The 17,811-nt window shown below is 43.8% G+C and overlaps 1 protein-coding gene across 1 annotated transcript in view; it reads right to left on the bottom strand.

Annotated features, from left to right (window-relative positions):
• Positions 1-17,811, bottom strand: part of LOC115192791 (phosphatidylinositol 4-phosphate 3-kinase C2 domain-containing subunit alpha) — a 69,505-nt gene that overhangs the window by 22,101 nt on the left and 29,593 nt on the right. The window contains exons 7-15 of the mRNA XM_029751648.1: positions 16,798-16,877; positions 16,611-16,674; positions 16,210-16,356; positions 10,752-10,785; positions 10,322-10,580; positions 4,331-4,453; positions 3,454-3,621; positions 3,028-3,136; positions 1,316-1,458 (exon numbers count right to left, since the gene is read on the bottom strand). Of these exons, the coding sequence (XP_029607508.1) occupies positions 1,316-1,458; positions 3,028-3,136; positions 3,454-3,621; positions 4,331-4,453; positions 10,322-10,580; positions 10,752-10,785; positions 16,210-16,356; positions 16,611-16,674; positions 16,798-16,877 (1,127 nt within the window). The remainder of the gene's footprint in view (positions 1-1,315; positions 1,459-3,027; positions 3,137-3,453; positions 3,622-4,330; positions 4,454-10,321; positions 10,581-10,751; positions 10,786-16,209; positions 16,357-16,610; positions 16,675-16,797; positions 16,878-17,811) is intronic.

Raw genomic sequence — 17,811 nt, 5'->3', positions numbered from 1 at the left:
TAAACCTGGACTTGGAACTACTCTCTGGGTGCAGGACAGGTACAGGGCACCAGCCTGCAAGAAAAACACAACTACACAATCATTTGTGCCAGGTGTGATATCTCTCCTAAACAGCTGGGGTTAATGTCCCCATCCACCCAGTAAGGTGTGATATCTCTCCTAAACAGCTGGGGATAATGTCCCCATCCACCCAGTAAGGTGTGATATCTCTCCTAAACAGCTGGGGTTAATGTCCCCATCCACCCAGTAAGGTGTGATATCTCTCCTAAACAGCTGGGGTTAATGTCCCCATCCACCCAGTAAGGTCAGTAGGCTGCTCTTTAACTTCATTGGTATATACTGTATATAACGGTCCTGAATTTGTTGTCTACTGTGGAACGTAGAACATAAAGCCAGTAAAGGAAAGGTAAAGATGCGTCACGGCAGCAGGAAAGGTAAAGATGCGTCACGGCAGCAGGAAAGGTAAAGATGCGTCACGGCAGCAGGTATCAGCTTATGACAACAGACGCAACAGTTATGATGACAAACTGTTATGAGACATCCATCATAAGGCCCTACATAACACTACTAGAATTGTAACAGTTGTCATGGCAGCTAGTATCAGCTTATGAAATCAGACCCATCTAAGATACAAACTGTTATGTAGGTAAGCTAACTTCCTTGCATAATGCCTAGCCAACTAGCTAGGGTCTTTGCCTAGACGTTGATTCATGAGTATATTTGGTGTCAGTAGTCACCACAGTCAGTGCCACCTTAATTTGTCCTCCTGTTGTAGCCTGTGTTTACTTTGGCTTAGCACCTAATTCACCAAACCTGCCCTTGATAAACAAATGCCCTACTGATGGGACATAACGTTATCTTTGTGTATTAAGCCTTATGCATAGGAACATTTGCATGTGCCCAATTTTTGGGGAATACCTTAATACCTTGGCTGGATCTCATTAGAAAGTAAAGAGAGGTTTACATCATCACTAAAACAAAGAAAAAAGCTACACAGTACAATATTGTGTCTTTAAAACTTAGCTGTTACCTTGTAGACAGGCCAATCCCCAAATAAGAACTCTAAGCAACAGTCCAACAGCGGAACAGTCCAACAGCGGAACAGTCCAACAGCGGAACAGTCCAACAGCGGAACAGTCCAACAGCGGAACAGTCCAACACAAAATCATTATGCGATACACACACCTGTAAGTCGAAATTCTTCTCCAATTGATATCGATCAGGATTTAGGTAAAGTTCTAGCCTGTTACATAAGTGGATGTCAAGCTAGGGGGGGGTTGGCCCTTACTGAAGTGCCCCAGTAACAAATACGTACCCGAAGGTGGAGGCGCGGCTGCAGAGTTTGTCCACCTGGCGGCGCAGGTCAGGGTCTAGCTCCTCCAGGGTGTTTGGATCAGGGCTGGGTCTCTCCTGGGGTCCCACGTACATCACATCCACCGCTGGGCTGGGGAAGTCCACCTGAACGGGGTCAGAGGCCATGGAATGGTAAAGGAATCCGCACACTAGGTTTGGTTTGTTCCTAGCAGAATTTGACTAGGCGAAGCGAATGTCTGTGCCTCGCTAACTCCCTTAAAAATACATTTGGTTGAAACATTTGAAGAAAGCAGTAATATTACTGTTTGTCACCTTTTTGAGATGCCATAGCAACAACATATAGTAACATTTCCTCAAATAGGTAGAATCAATCTAAGCTAAATCAAGAAATCTGTCATAAATGTGTACGTTTTTGCATCTAGCTAAGATGCTTAGTGCCGTGTTTCTCAAATGAAAAAATGTACATGAAAAGTCATCTCTCATTGGACAACAAACCCTTAATTGAAGAATCCCTACTGTTAACGAATAATCAATGAGTGGATGCATAGACATCAGCTACAGAATTTCAGGTGCCTCAAGAAAAAGTGTTGTGTGCTCGAACAGCCGGAAAAAACATACTGAATACTGCTGAACACCCAAACTAACAATAACGTCACAAAATATTGTCATAATATATGCGCAAACTGTTTGGACTGGAAAGCATACGGTAAGCTCTAGGTAGACACACACACACACACACACACTTATTAGGTCGCCACAGAAGAGGAAATATGTTTGCGTAAGGGGAGTGTGAGAGCAAGACCTTGGTCCGGTTTGAAATACTTATCAATAACAAATAAATAATAACAAATAAGCACCTTCCATTTTGTTGAGGTAAAAACAGATCTAACATGACTGAACAGGTGCTTGCTTTCCAATGGCTGAATCACTGATTGCTTTGAGGAAGCGTGCATTTAAACAGTGCCTGTACATTACTACATTGCAGAAGATCGACTTAAATGGTAAAGGCCGTTCCAGTAATTCCCAATTTTATTGTTTGTAAAATTTCACATTTATATGGGTATTCCCATGTGTGTAGAGTGGTGTTTGTGTATTTTATTTATTTAACTAGGCAAGTAATGTGTGTGTGTTTGTGTAGAGTGGTGTCTGTGTGTGGTGTGCATAGAGTGGTGTGTGTGTGTGTGTGTGTATAGAGTGGTGTGTGTGTGTAGAGTGGTGTGTGTGTAGAGTGGTGTGTGTGTGTGTGTATGTAGAGTGGGGTGTGTGTGTGTGTGTGTGTATGTAGAGTGGTGTGTGTGTGGAGTGGTGTGTGTGTAGAGTGGTGTGTGTGTAGAGTGGTGTGTGTGTGTATGTAGAGTGGGGTGTGTGTGTGTGTGTGTATGTAGAGTGGTGTGTGTGTGAAGTGGTGTGTGTGTATGTAGAGTGGGGTGTGTGTGTGTGTGTGTGTGTGTGTGTGTATGTAGAGTGGTGTGTGTGTGGAGTGGTGTGTGTGTGGAGTGGTGTGTGTGTGGAGTGGTGTGTGTGTGTGTATGTAGAGTGGGGTGTGTGTGTGTGTGTATGTAGAGTGGTGTGTGTGTGTGTATGTAGAGTGGGGTGTGTGTGTGTGTGTGTGTGTGTGTGTATGTAGAGTGGTGTGTGTGTGTGTGTGTATGTAGAGTGGTGTGTGTGTGTGGAGTGGTGTGTGCGCGTGCACATGTGGAGTGGTGTGGTCACCTGCAGTATGATCCTCTCAGCCAGGTTCTTCCTCCGGCTCCCGGCTGCAGCAGAGGAAGCCTGAGGAGACGTCCACAGACAGAGCAGCTTGGTCCCACTCATCAGCACCCTGAAACACACACCTAAGTATTAACACACACACACACACACACACAATATTCACACAAACACACCACCCTACAACACACACACCACCCTACCACCCTACCACACACACACACACACACACACACACACACACACACACACACACACACACACACACACACACACACACACACACACACACACAATTCTGAATCCCCAATAGACAGCTATTACACACAATTAACTCTTGTAATAGACCACAAGACTATGCCATAAAACACAACAGACACACAGAAATTGCACAACCACACTACTAAAATGTATGTGGTTGTGCATTACCGTCGAAAGTCAAATAGAGGCAGAGAGACTTTGCCCAGCAGCTCTGGTCCCTTGCGTTGTTTGTTGGAGTCTGGGGAGCCGCTGGCGTTCTGGTTCAGAACCCCGAAGAGAGAGAGAGTCAGCATGGACTCCAATGGAAGCAGGGCCACCGCCATTGGGAAGTTGATCCTGGAGAGAGAGAGATCAGTTTGAGAAAAGCAAGGCGCAGCATCGCTTATCTTGATCACATATTGAGTAGTTATTTGGGACGTAAGGTAATTTTTGTAGATGAGTGATTCTGCGCAGTCTGACTGCATATAGTTCCTCTCAAACACACAATAGCTTAAGTATGAATGTGCATCGTCTGTGATATAGAACGGTAGTGTGTGTTCCAGCTGGTAAGAGGGTTTAACGATCACATACTAAACATGTATGCACTGACTGTACCCTTAAGTTTCTTTGGATAAAAAGTGTATGCTATGTGGAATCTGTTATTATTACTAGGAACTGTATCCAGCGGTTGACCAAATGATACATGTATTACAAGGTAACAATCCTTTAAAATGTTGTCATGTCTTATCCGTTTGTATTATTATCCTGCTATGTTCGTGGTGTTGGTGACTGGGCCTGTGTAATAGATGCCAAGGAAATTTGACCCTAGTTGACATCTGACCCTAAATGGGAAACTCAATATTGGTATAGGCAAAGTTCAATACAACAATATTATAGATTAGATAAACACAATTAAAATTAGATCAGCCATTATTGATTTGGTCATTTGTTTCATGATCATGTACACATAAAAACAGAACAATATACAATTCAATTGATTGTGTTATGTATAATGTCTTGTCTAACGGTATTGTATTTCTATGGGTGGAGGGCAGTAGTGACGTACAGTTCGTCCCATTTGATGTGGTAGAAGAAGCTCTTGTAGGTGCCGACTTTCTTGGACTGGATGGGCTTGAACAGGTTCCGGCCATTGTGTGTCAGAGCACACATCAGGTAGTACTTCTCATAGCTGCAAAAGGAGGGAGGAAGGAAAGAGAGTAAGGAAAGAAAGGAAGGAAATTAACTAATTATTCTGGAGTTAAAATCCATCTTTGTACAGAGAGAAAAAAAAAAAGGTGTTAAGTTGGCTCTGTTTATTTTCACAGTTCATATTTTTTATGTAAGACATTTCTGACATTCCATAAGCTCCAATGAGAAAACCAGGCAGTGAACCATTTAGGATTCAAAAAGATTTCCTATTGCTCAACGCCATCTGTCTTGTGCTTCAACACAGCATGGTATGCATGCGTTCACTGTTGCTGGTGACATGATGCATCACTGTGCCGACAGATGGTGTGTGTGTGTGTGTGTGTGTGAGTGATAATACGCTAGCCACAACAGAGCAGAACAGTCAAACCTTAATGATGAGACAATTCCAGCCATGCCATAACGCTGGAGTAACTGTTAGTTCAAGACTAAATATTTCCAGGCAGCGTTTCTCGTTGTGTTACGGGATAAATATTTTCAGTTCCATTGATATGGAGCTCAGAAAGGTTTTCCATGCCTCCTAAAAAATGCACTATACATACAAAAGTATGTGGACACCCCTTCAAATTAGTGGATTCGGCTACTTCACCCACACCCGTTGCTGACAGGTGAATAAAATCAAGCACACAGCCATGCAATCTCCATAGACAAATATTGGCAGTAGAATGGCCATACTGAAGAGCTCAGTGACTTTCAACGTGACACCGTCATAGGATGCCACCTTACCAACAAGTCAGTTTATTAAATTTCTGCCCTGCAAGAGCTGCCCCGGTCAACTGTAAGTGCTGTTATTGTGAATTGGACACATCTAGGAGCAACAGCGTCTCAGCCGGGAAGTGGTAGGCCAAACAAGCTCACAGAACGGGACTGCTGAAGTGCGAAAAAAATAGTCAGTCCTTGGTTGCAACACTCACTACAGAGTTCCAAACTGCCTCTGGAAGCAACGTCAGCACAAAAACTGTTCGTTGAGAGAGTGTCATGAAATGGGTTTCCATGGTCGAGCAGCTGCACACAAGCCTAAGATCACCATACGCAATGCCAAGTGTCAGCTGGAGTGGTGTAAAGCTCGCCGCCACTGGAGCAGTGGAAAAGCGTTGTCTGGAGTGATGAATCACGCTTCACCATCTGGCAGTCTGACGGACGAATCTGGGTTTGGCGGATGCCAGGAGAACGCTACTTGTCCCAATGCATAGTGCCAACTGTAAAGTTTGGTGGAGGATAAAAAATGGTCTGGGGCTGTTTCATGGTTCAGGCCCCTTAGTTCCAGTGAAGGGAAATCTTAACGCCACAGCATACAATGCCATTCTAGATGATTTTATACTTCCAACATGGTGACAACAGTTTGGGGAAGGCCCTTTCCTGTTCAGCATGACAAACAGGTGTCCACATACTTTTGGTCATGTAGTGCAAGCTCTTGGACAATGCCCTATGGATGACGGGCAGAAGGAAATAGCCTGTTATTACCAGTGCCTCTCATTTTTAAACCCTCGTTGGCCAAGCAAAGACACTTGCGTCCCGGAACACATTTTGGACCTGCCTCCCTCCCACCAAGCCTGGGTTGTGGTCATTAGGCATCAAAAGGAAGAAAAGTGACCGAAACTGTCAGGGACTGCCAGTGTTTTCAAACATTTTCCACTGTGTGCCATAATGAACACAACCCTTGAGTGAGACAGTCAAAATGTGCCACTCCAAGTCTCCACTGTCATGCAAGATTGTGCTAACTGAATGGAAAAGGTTGGCTCAAGTCTGTTCCAGGAAGAAAGATGGATATAGATACAATAGAGCCGCGAAGGAATTGGATACGGTTGTGGAAAATGAGACGCGGAGAGAAACAAGAGGTGCAAGAGATCAAAAGTATCAGTTCTAGGGCTAAGTCCTTAAAGGTGGAAACTATAGTTTCTAGTGTCTTCCTTACTGCAATTAAGTCCACTTCAAATGATAGCACTTTTTTTTTTATATTGAACTAAAATATGTTCAAAAGAATTGCCAGGCCAATAAAGGTGTAATGCAAAAAGTGAAAGTTATACCAAATGACAGGCACTGACAAGTCCATTCAGAAATGGGCAAACAAAGTGATTATTAGGATGGGACTGGTCAGTAACGGTGTAAAGATTTTTATTTTTTTATTGGGGTTCTCTTTCTTGGCTCAGTTCATAACATACGTTCCTGGATGAGCAACTGTGCACATCTGCAACAGCAGAAGAGTCACTGTCCAATTATCGAGCAACAGCACCTAGCAGACATTCCAGCCTCCCGCAACAGTCACCAAATTTCATGACTTGAGACTCGACTTGATAGAAAATAAAATAATGAAACTTGACTCGGAGCCTCAAGACTCAACTTTGACTTGAGAAATTATCTGGCCATGTTTTCTAATGCTTTGTCACTCATTTTGTGGCACAGAGTCTACGTGGATTACTCTACACGCACCCAGAGACCATAGCGTCGCCCTTGCAAAAACACCTGCAACAGTTTGGCTAGTGAACCACACACTCAGCACTATGATTGTACCAGCAAACTGACAAACAGGTCGGGTGGTGAGCTAGCGTACAAATTGCTGATTTGCTGTACCGCTATAGGGTGCAGCACAATCAAATTATAGGAAGAGACGATTATTTATTATGGAAGATATGGAGCTCCAAAAATTGTTTGGTGATCAACAATACTTTGCAAGCTCATCAGCAATGGGGCAACAATTACTACCATAGACCTACTGGTATTTTGGTATGTAACAATTGCTTGACATGTTTAATTTAGTTATGCATTTTGCATTTGGAATTTGTTTAAAATGAATTATTACTGTGGTGAAGATGCACCATAGGCATGGCTCTTCACTTGCCCTCTCCAATTCTCTTGTTGAAATATTTACTGTTGTTTTCACATGTTTAAATGCATAGGCCCTGTGGTAAATCTATATTCCATCTAATACTACAATAACTGATAGCGTTTCATCATTCCATCCCCGTACCTTTCATAGCAACACGTAGACATTTGTTTCACGTTTGATAGGCTTACGATACATTTTCATTTAGCCAACCATTTCTTACCCTCCGAGTGGCGTGATGTTTATAGTGCACATGCACGTTAACAAAACCCATGAGGTAGAAGTTCTGTTCATTTATTTTTATTCAATTGTATGGGGTTTTTTTGTTCCCATTTCCCGGGTTATGTCCGAGTTCCATGTGTCTGTGTCCTCTGTCTCTGTCATTCTGGTTGTGCATAATAGGAACGTGCGCGCCTCAGTGCGCATGGAAATAGGCTACGTGGCCTGAGCTCTAGGCTTTGGAGTCAGAAGGTTGAATAAGATAAAATTGTTGTTCCATGTATGGATGTGTTGAAATCTCAATAATAATTAAGTCTGATTAAGACAAATGTACCAATGTGTGTGGAAATAAAGTTTTACACTGTAGAACCAGTTGATTGGCTGTAATTGCCAAGTTGGTAATTGTATGGTCCTGGAGGCCAAGTGCTTGTATTATGTAGGCCTACCTTTTAGAGCGCCTGTTAGACAGATTCCATTTGGTTTCTCAAGGGGAGGCTATACAGTCTTGCCCTCTACCGGTGTCCATTCAGATGGGACAGGTTAAAGGGATTCTCAGGTACATTTGTTTACATTTTAGCCAGTAGTCACAAAGGTACCGGAGCATGTCTTTAAGCCTGATACAGATGCTATTTCTTTTGGGCTATTGCCAGTGTACAGTGCATTCAGAAAGAATTTAGACCCCTTGACTTTTTCCATATTTTGTTACGTTACAGCCTTATTTTAAAATTGATTTAAAACAAAATATATAAAATCTAAGCACAATAACCCATAATGGCAAAGCTAAAACTGGTTGTTAGAAATGTTTGCAAATTTATACAAAATAAAAAACATAAGTATTCAGACCCTTCGCTATGAGACTTGAAATTGAGCTCAGGTGCATCCTGTTTCCATTGATCATCCTTGAGATGTTTCTACAACTTCATTGGAGACTGCCTATGGTAAATTCAATTGATTGGACATGATTTGGAAAGGCACACACCTGTCTATATAAGGTCCTACAGTTGACAATGCATGTCAGAGAAAAAACCAAGACATGAGGTCGAAGGAATTGTCCATAGAGTTCTGAGATAGGATTGTCTCGAAGCACAGATCTGGGGAAGTTTACCAAAAAATGTCTGCAGCATTGAAGGGCCCCAAAAACACAGTAGTCTCCTTCATTCTTAAATGGGAGAAGTTTGGAATCAGAGACTCTTCCCAGAGCTGGCCGCCTGGCCAAACGGAGCAATCGCGGGAGAAGGGCCTTGGTCAGGGAGTTAACCAAGAACCCAATGGTCAATCCTCTGTGGAGATGGGAGAACCTTCCAGAAGGACAACTCAGTAAAAAGGCACATAACAGTCCGCTTGGAGTTGACCAAAAGGCACTTAAAGGACTCGCAGACCACGAGAAACAAGATTCTCTGGCTTGATGAAACCAAGATTTAACTCTGTGGCCTGAACGCCAAGCGTCACGTCTGGAGGAAACCTGGCACCATCCCTACGGTGAAGCATGGTGGTGGCAGCAGCAGCATCATGCTGTGGGGGTGATTTTCAGGGACTGGGAGACTCGTCAGGATCGAGGGAAAGACGAACAGAGCAAAGTACAGAGAGATCCTTCATGAAAACCTGCTCCAGAGGGCTCAGGACCTCAAACTGGTGCAAAGGTTCACCTTCCAACATAACGACCTTAAGCACACACCCAGGAGTGGCTTTGGGACGTCTCTGAATGTCCTTGAGTGGCCCAGCCAGAGTCCGGACTTAAACCCGATCTAACATCTCTGAAGAGACTTGGAAAATAGCTGTGCAGCGACACTCCCCATCTAACCTGACATATTTGATTTGACAGGATCGGCAGAGAAGAATGGGAGAAACTCGCCAAATACAGGTCTGCCAAGCTTGGGGCGTCACACCCAAGAAGACTCGAGGCTGTAATTACTGCCAAAGGTGCTTCAACAAAGTACAGAGTAAAGGGTCTGAATACTTATGTAAATGTAATATTTCCGTTAATTTTTTATTTTTAATACATTTACAAACATTTCATAAAACCTGTTTTTGCTTTGTCATTATAAGGTAGTGTATAGATCGATGAGAATAAAAAGTAATCCATTTTAGAATAAGGCTGTAGCATAACAAAATGTTGAAGTCAAGGGGTCTGAATACTTTCCGAATACACTGTATATTTGGTAAATGCACTGGTATATTTTGGATGATATGGTGCTTTCACCATTGGATCACCAAGACCTGTAAATAAATCTACACTCTGAGCACATCAACTTGCTGATGTCATGTCCTTACGACTGCTACATGGTCCCCATTTTACAATTACATCATCAAAATGTGTTGTAGACAAAATCATGAAAAGGGTTGTCTATGTAGACTCAATGAACAGACAAAGATTTGTAACTGAACAAGTCGTTGCATGGATAGATTTTTTTGTTGTTGACTTGAGACTTGACTTGCTCTTAGAATGCACGACTTGGACTTGACAATAGTCTTGACCCGTTGTACTTGGGACTCGAACCTTGTGACTTGCTTCTGACTGGAATAATAGTGACTTGGTCCTACCTCTGACATTCACTACCAAACCTGGTTGAGGATAAATAAGACAGATGTGCAGCATAGCATCCAGACTTTGTAAAGTGCATATTGTATTTAGTTAATTATTGGACTGCTAGGTGAGTATGGGGCAAAGGTGGGAGGGTTATTTCCTGTTTGTTATTTTTATTATCAAACCCTCCCCAAAAAGTAGCTAGTAGCAAAACAATATGTTAGTAAACCGCTAGCTTGCTGCACTACCATGTCAAGCCAATAGGTGGTGCCTGGTACACTCACCTGCTGACCCAAGCGGCAGGGATGCCATGCATGGCGAACAGGGTGAACTGCAGGTGGTCAGTTGTGCCCGAGGCCTCCTTACTGCTACGCCCCTCCACAGGAGACTCCCCCTCGGCATGCTGGGAGATGGATGAGGAAGGGTCAGGGGAGGAGCTAGAGGAAGAGTAGGCGGGGCAGAAGGAGCGCAGGTAGAGCTTGGCCAGGTCGTAGACGGCATCCGTCAGGAAGCCCATGCTCTCCTCTACGGGGCCGAGGTGACCTGGAGGAGTCAAAGGGTATGGAGAGGGTCATGTTAACTCAAACGATTTGAACTATTTTTGTTGATTTCTGTAAGCAGGAAGTTGCGCCACTGTGTGTGATGATATTCTGATCATAGTCTTGCAAAGTCAAACTTTTAACGTGTGAAAAATGTGACTGTTGTAGCACTCACCATTTGCCGAGCCACCTGAGGATTTGGAGCCCACCTGAGACAGAAACGTAAACAGATATGAATGACAGGACTGGAATTCTACGCCCATCCCTTCAGAGAGCTGTTAGTTTAGTTTATTAGGATCCCCATTACCAACCGCACATACGGCAGCAACTTTTTATGCGTTCCATAAAACATAAACACATGACAAAGTACAGAACAGTTAGACAAAATAAATAAAAGAGTGATATATTGGAATAAGAACAGAATTACTATTTACACATTTCACATGTACATATTCTTATATACAGTAGAGTTAAATCAGATCTTAAGAGAAGGGGGAGGTGCTGTGAGAATATCTTTTATCCGTTTTTTTAAAGCTAAACTTTCTTTCCTCTGGTGGCAGAGCCTTCCACGATTACATGGCTCTATACATAACTGTGACGCATTAAATCTGTTTTTGGTTTGGGTACTTTGAAGAAACCCATAGTGGCATGTCTGGTGGGGTATGTATGTCTGCTTGAAGTGTATGCAAATAGATTATACAAGTGGTTAGGCATTTTTCTATGGGAGGCGCATAGTACTACATAGAGCTATGACTACATCAAGTAACTGATGCAAGCAGTAGAATCAGATTAAAAAAATAAATCTTATGGAACAGCAGGGTCTGTGACGACACACACACACAAACGCTAGCACTCTACACACGTACATTGAAATAATGTTGTAAGGTGGTATTATACATGTTGTATTGTAGATATGCAGTGCTGTAATAATATTACATGATTATAACATTAACTTCATGAACCCCATGAAGAGTAGCTGCTGCCTTGGCAAGAACTAATGGGGATCCCTAATAAACCCCAGGAAGAGTAGCTGCTGCCTTGGCAGGAACTAATAGGGATCCCTAATAAACCCCAGGAAGAGTAGCTGCTGCCTTGGCAGGAACTAATAGGGATCCCTAATAAACCCCAGGAAGAGTAGCTGCTGCCTTGGCAGGAACTAATAGGGATCCCTAAGAAACACCAGGAAGAGTAGCTGCTGCCATGGCAGGAACTAATAGGGATCCCTAATAAACACCAAGAAGAGTAGCTGCTGCCATGGCAGGAACTAATAGGGATCCCTAATAAACACCAAGAAGAGTAGCTGCTGCCATGGCAGGAACTCATAGGGATCCCTAATAAACACCAAGAAGAGTAGCTGCTGCCATGGCAGGAACTAATAGGGATCCCTAATAAACACCAAGAAGAGTAGCTGCTGCCATGGCAGGAACTAATAGGGATCCCTAATAAACACCAAGAAGAGTAGCTGCTGCCATGGCAGGAACTAATAGGGATCCCTAATAAACACCAAGAAGAGTAGCTGCTGCCTTGGCAGGAACTAATAGGGATCCCTAATAAACACCAAGAAGAGTAGCTGCTGCCATGGCAGGAACTAATAGGGCTCCCTAATAAACACCAAGAAGAGTAGCTGCTGCTATGGCAGGAACTAATAGGGATCCCTAATAAACACCAAGAAGAGTAGCTGCTGCCTTGGCAGGAACTAATAGGGATCCCTAAGAAACACCAAGAAGAGTAGCTGCTGCCATGGCAGGAACTAATAGGGCTCCCTAATAAACACCAAGAAGAGTAGCTGCTGCCTTGGCAGGAACTAATAGGGATCCCTAAGAAACACCAAGAAGAGTAGCTGCTGCCATGGCAGGAACTAATAGGGATCCCTAATAAACACCAAGAAGAGTAGCTGCTGCCTTGGCAGGAACTAATAGGGATCCCTAAGAAACACCAAGAAGAGTAGCTGCTGCCATGGCAGGAACTAATAGGGCTCCCTAATAAACACCAAGAAGAGTAGCTGCTGCCTTGGCAGGAACTAATAGGGATCCCTAAGAAACACCAAGAAGAGTAGCTGCTGCCATGGCAGGAACTAATAGGGCTCCCTAATAAACACCAAGAAGAGTAGCTGCTGCCATGGCAGGAACTAATAGGGATCCCTAATAAACACAAAGAAGAGTAGCTGCTGCCATGGCAGGAACTAATAGGGCTCCCTAATAAACACCAAGAAGAGTAGCTGCTGCCATGGCAGGAACTAATAGAGATCCCTAATAAACACCAAGAAGAGTAGCTGCTGCCATGGCAGGAACTAATAGGGCTCCCTAATAAACCCCAGGAAGAGTAGCTGCTGCCTTGGCAGGAACTAATAGGATCCCTAATAAACCCCAGGAAGAGTAGCTGCTGCCTTGGCAGGAACTAATAGGGATCCCTAATAAACCCCAGGAAGAGTAGCTGCTGCCATGGCAGGAACTAATAGGGATCCCTAATAAACACCAAGAAGAGTAGCTGCTGCCTTGGCAGGAACTAATAGGGATCCCTAATAAACACCAAGAAGAGTAGCTGCTGCCTTGGCAGGAACTAATAGGGATCCCTAAGAAACACCAAGAAGAGTAGCTGCTGCCATGGCAGGAACTAATAGGGATCCCTAATAAACACCAAGAAGAGTAGCTGCTGCCATGGCAGGAACTAATAGGGATCCCTAAGAAACCCCAAGAAGAGTAGCTGCTGCCATGGCAGGAACTAATAGGGATCCATAATAAACCCCAGGAAGAGTAGCTGCTGCCTTGGCAGGAACTAATGGGGATCCCTAATAAACACCAAGAAGAGTAGCTGCTGCCTTGGCAGGAACTAATAGGGATCCCTAATAAACACCAAGAAGAGTAGCTGCTGCCATGGCAGGAACTAATAGGGCTCCCTAATAAACCCCAGGAAGAGTAGCTGCTGCCTTGGCAGGAACTAATAGGATCCCTAATAAACCCCAGGAAGAGTAGCTGCTGCCTTGGCAGGAACTAATAGGGATCCATAATAAACCCCAGGAAGAGTAGCTGCTGCCATGGCAGGAACTAATAGGGATCCCTAATAAACACCAAGAAGAGTAGCTGCTGCCTTGGCAGGAACTAATAGGGATCCCTAATAAACACCAGGAAGAGTAGCTGCTGCCATGGCAGGAACTAATAGGGATCCCTAATAAACACCAAGAAGAGTAGCTGCTGCCTTGGCAGGAACTAATAGGGATCCCTAATAAACACCAAGAAGAGTAGCTGCTGCCTTGGCAGGAACTAATAGGGATCCCTAAGAAACACCAAGAAGAGTAGCTGCTGCCATGGCAGGAACTAATAGGGATCCCTAATAAACACCAAGAAGAGTAGCTGCTGCCATGGCAGGAACTAATAGGGATCCCTAAGAAACCCCAAGAAGAGTAGCTGCTGCCATGGCAGGAACTAATAGGGATCCATAATAAACCCCAGGAAGAGTAGCTGCTGCCTTGGCAGGAACTAATGGGGATCCCTAATAAACACCAAGAAGAGTAGCTGCTGCCTTGGCAGGAACTAATAGGGATCCCTAATAAACACCAAGAAGAGTAGCTGCTGCCTTGGCAGGAACTAATAGGGATCCCTAAGAAACCCCAAGAAGAGTAGCTGCTGCCATGGCAGGAACTAATAGGGATCCCTAAGAAACACCAGGAAGAGTAGCTGCTGCCATGGCAGGAACTAATAGGGATCCCTAAGAAACCCCAAGAAGAGTAGCTGCTGCCATGGCAGGAACTAATAGGGCTCCCTAAGAAACCCCAGGAAGAGTAGCTGCTGCCATGGCAGGAACTAATAGGATCCATAATAAACACCAAGAAGAGTAGCTGCTGCCATGGCAGGAACTAATAGGGATCCCTAATAAACACCAAGAAGAGTAGCTGCTGCCTTGGCAGGAACTAATAGGGCTCCCTAATAAACACCAAGAAGAGTAGCTGCTGCCATGGCAGGAACTAATAGGGCTCCCTAATAAACACCAAGAAGAGTAGCTGCTGCCTTGGCAGGAACTAATAGGGATCCCTAATAAACACCAAGAAGAGTAGCTGCTGCCTTGGCAGGAACTAATAGGGATCCCTAATAAACACCAAGAAGAGTAGCTGCTGCCTTGGCAGGAACTAATAGGGATCCCTAATAAACCCCAGGAAGAGTAGCTGCTGCCATGGCAGGAACGAATAGGGATCCCTAATAAACACCAGGAAGAGGATACAAATATTTCTTAAAAAGACTAGAAGAGAAGTAGTGAATTTCTCCTCAACTCTCAACCAAGGCTGCTCTGTTTTGAGTCAGCTGTAGCTTTGCTCGGACTTTCTTTGTTTTACCTGTCCATATTACCGAACATTAATCAAGATCGGACAAGATCAGAGCCTGAACAACTAGTAAAGTTGATGTGTCAAAAACGCAGAACATCATTTTATAACAGACATACCTCTCCCCAACTTTGTCAATATGACATGACCATAATAACTGATCATCCAATGTTACTCCTAGGAGTTCAGCTCCTTCAACCCCAGTTGAGGTTTAGGTCTAAGAGAATGCTTTGAACCAAATACAATGCTTTTGGTTTTGGATGCATTTAATTAATTACCCATTCTGACACTGACTAACGCCTTGCTAAGAGTCTCAGTGAGCTCACTGGATGTAGGTGCTGATGTGTAGAGTGTGCAATCATCAGCATACAGTCATTTTACCTTCTTACAAGACAAGTGGCAAATAATTAGTAACTGCCTTGAGGGGCACCACACTGTAAATATCTGATGTTAGAGAAGCATCCATTGAAGAGTACTTTGAGTTATATTGGACAAGTAACTCTCAAACCATGTGACGGCAGGTGACAAAGTCATAACCAGTAAAAAAAAAGAAAAAATAAGATTATCAATAACCAACTGTACTGAAATCTAACAATAAAGTTCCAACTAACATCTTATCCATTTATTTTAGCCAATCATCAGTCATCTGAGTCAGTGCAGTACAAGTTGAGAACCTTTCCCTATATGCATGCTGAAAGTCAGTAGTTAACTTAGTTAAAATAGCATTGTATTTGTTCAACACTGTTCTCCATCCATTTACTAAGAACAGTCAGCAAATTGATTGGATGGCTGTTAGAGCCAGCAAATGGTGCTTTACTATATTCAGGTAGTGGAATTACTTTAGCTTCTTTCCACACCTGCGAACACACACACACACACACACACACACACACACACACACACACACACACACACTCCTTTAGGCTTTGGTTAAAGACACGGCAAATAGGGTGGCAATATAGTCTGCTACCATTCTCAATAGTTTCCCCATCAAGGTTGTCTATACCTGGTGGCTTACCATTATTGATGGATAATAGTTTTTCCACCTCTTCTAAACTTGACCAAATTCAAAACAGCAATCTTTCTATTTCATTATTAGATTACTAGACTAAAATGTAAATCTTCTATAGACAAATATAATGGTTCACTGTTGTCACTTCACTTCTCATTTTGTACACTTTACTAGGTGAAAGTCATCGAAATGAGTGGCTACATCAAAAGGTTTTGTTAGTCGGTGCCCGGTAGTAGAGACGTGACCAACCCGTAGAGACGTGACCAACCCATAGAGACACACACACACACACATCATTGAACGTACCTCTGGCGAGCGTGTCCTGGGGAGGTTGACTGAGCGCTTGACTTTCTTGACTGCCTCCGTGATGGCCTGGGTCTCTACCTCATCCAGGGCACAGCACAGGTTCTTCACCATCTGAACCACCCCCTCCACAGTCTTATACTGGGTACTCTGTGGAGGAACAAAGTAATTGTTTAGAGTGTGTGTGAGAGCAATCTCTATTGAGGTACTCAACAATGCAAGTGACTCTTGAAACAGCACATTTCTTCCAGGAATCTATAGGCCTTTCGCAATTGTGTGTGAACTATCCATGCAATGCACAACACCCATTCAACACCTGATAGCAATTCTGCACCACAACCCCACCACACATGTTTAAGGCCTTCAATGAAGCATGAAAGAGGTGAATTAACTTAATAAATTACCTCATTCTGCAGGCAGATGTTGACTTGATTGTGATAGCCTTCCAGATAGTCGGCCAGGCCTTGTCTGGGGGGTGGGGAGCGAGACAGCGCGAGAATCAACAGATAGTTCTTGGGAATTCCAGATGGCCTTATTTGGCTCCAGACAATGGTTAAGATGATGCGATAAGAAGCCGAAAAAAGTTCCTACCTGGTGACCTTTTCCTTAAACAGCCTCTCCACTTGGCTCAGGTGCCTCTCCAAGTCCACCGGAGAGGAGTCATCTTCCGCCTGCGTGCACACAAACCATGAAACAATGAGATCTCACTGTGCTCTCACTCCAGTCTCACTAGGTTCTCAATGGCTGCAGTCCAAACACGTTATTATTACCCCCTCAGCCCTCGGGCTAGCCACTTTCCCTTGGGGGAATCCCCATTGTAACCGGATGGGGTTTGATTGCCATCTTAAATGGAGGTCCAATTCAATAACGTAGCCACCCTCGGGCCTCGATTTAGCTCAAGGGAGCAAGTGAAGAACTCTGATCACTTGTGGGGTTGACATGACCCACAATTCAACACAAACTGTAGTCACGTGTCATACACCGGTGACCGCGAAGTGTCATATTTAATCAACACATCTGCATTTTCGGCTATACAAAATGATGACACGAGCTTGCTAAAAAATATATATAGATGAATTTAGCATAGGCAAATTGGCTTAGTCTTGTAGTGAGGAGCCTATAAAAAAGTGTAAAGCTTCATTAACATATTTTTAGCAATTCTGAAATGAATTGGAATAAATTACCAAACTATACAACTAGCTGGCCAGCTATGGGTACCTGTAACTAGCAAGCTACCTGACAGGAGTTCTAGCTAGCTACGTCAGCTTCCTAGGTACATTAATAGCTTTAGGTTGGTTGTTTTTAAGCTCAACTTCAAGATTTCCACCAAGAACGTTGCCTCTCCGATCATCACTTTCCCTCGCTTGGGCAAGGCACATTTAAGGGCTGAGGACCGAGTTTGGACTGCAGTTTCTCTAGCTATTGATGTGAGATCTCTCTCTCCCTCCACAAGTCTGCCCGTCGATCTCTCTCTGCAAGTCTGAAAGTTTGTCTTTCTGGACGTCTGTCTGTTTCATTGACCTTCCTCCAGGCCTCTGACCTCTAGCTGGTATTTCTATGTGACAAACACACACACACCAAAGTGATACGTCGCTGATTGATTGG

Source organism: Salmo trutta, chromosome 4 (genome assembly GCF_901001165.1).
Source record: "Salmo trutta chromosome 4, fSalTru1.1, whole genome shotgun sequence".
In the NCBI taxonomy this organism is placed as follows: domain Eukaryota; kingdom Metazoa; phylum Chordata; class Actinopteri; order Salmoniformes; family Salmonidae; genus Salmo; species Salmo trutta.
Note: the sequence above shows the minus strand (reverse complement) of the source record. Positions and strands in the feature narration are given on the sequence as shown.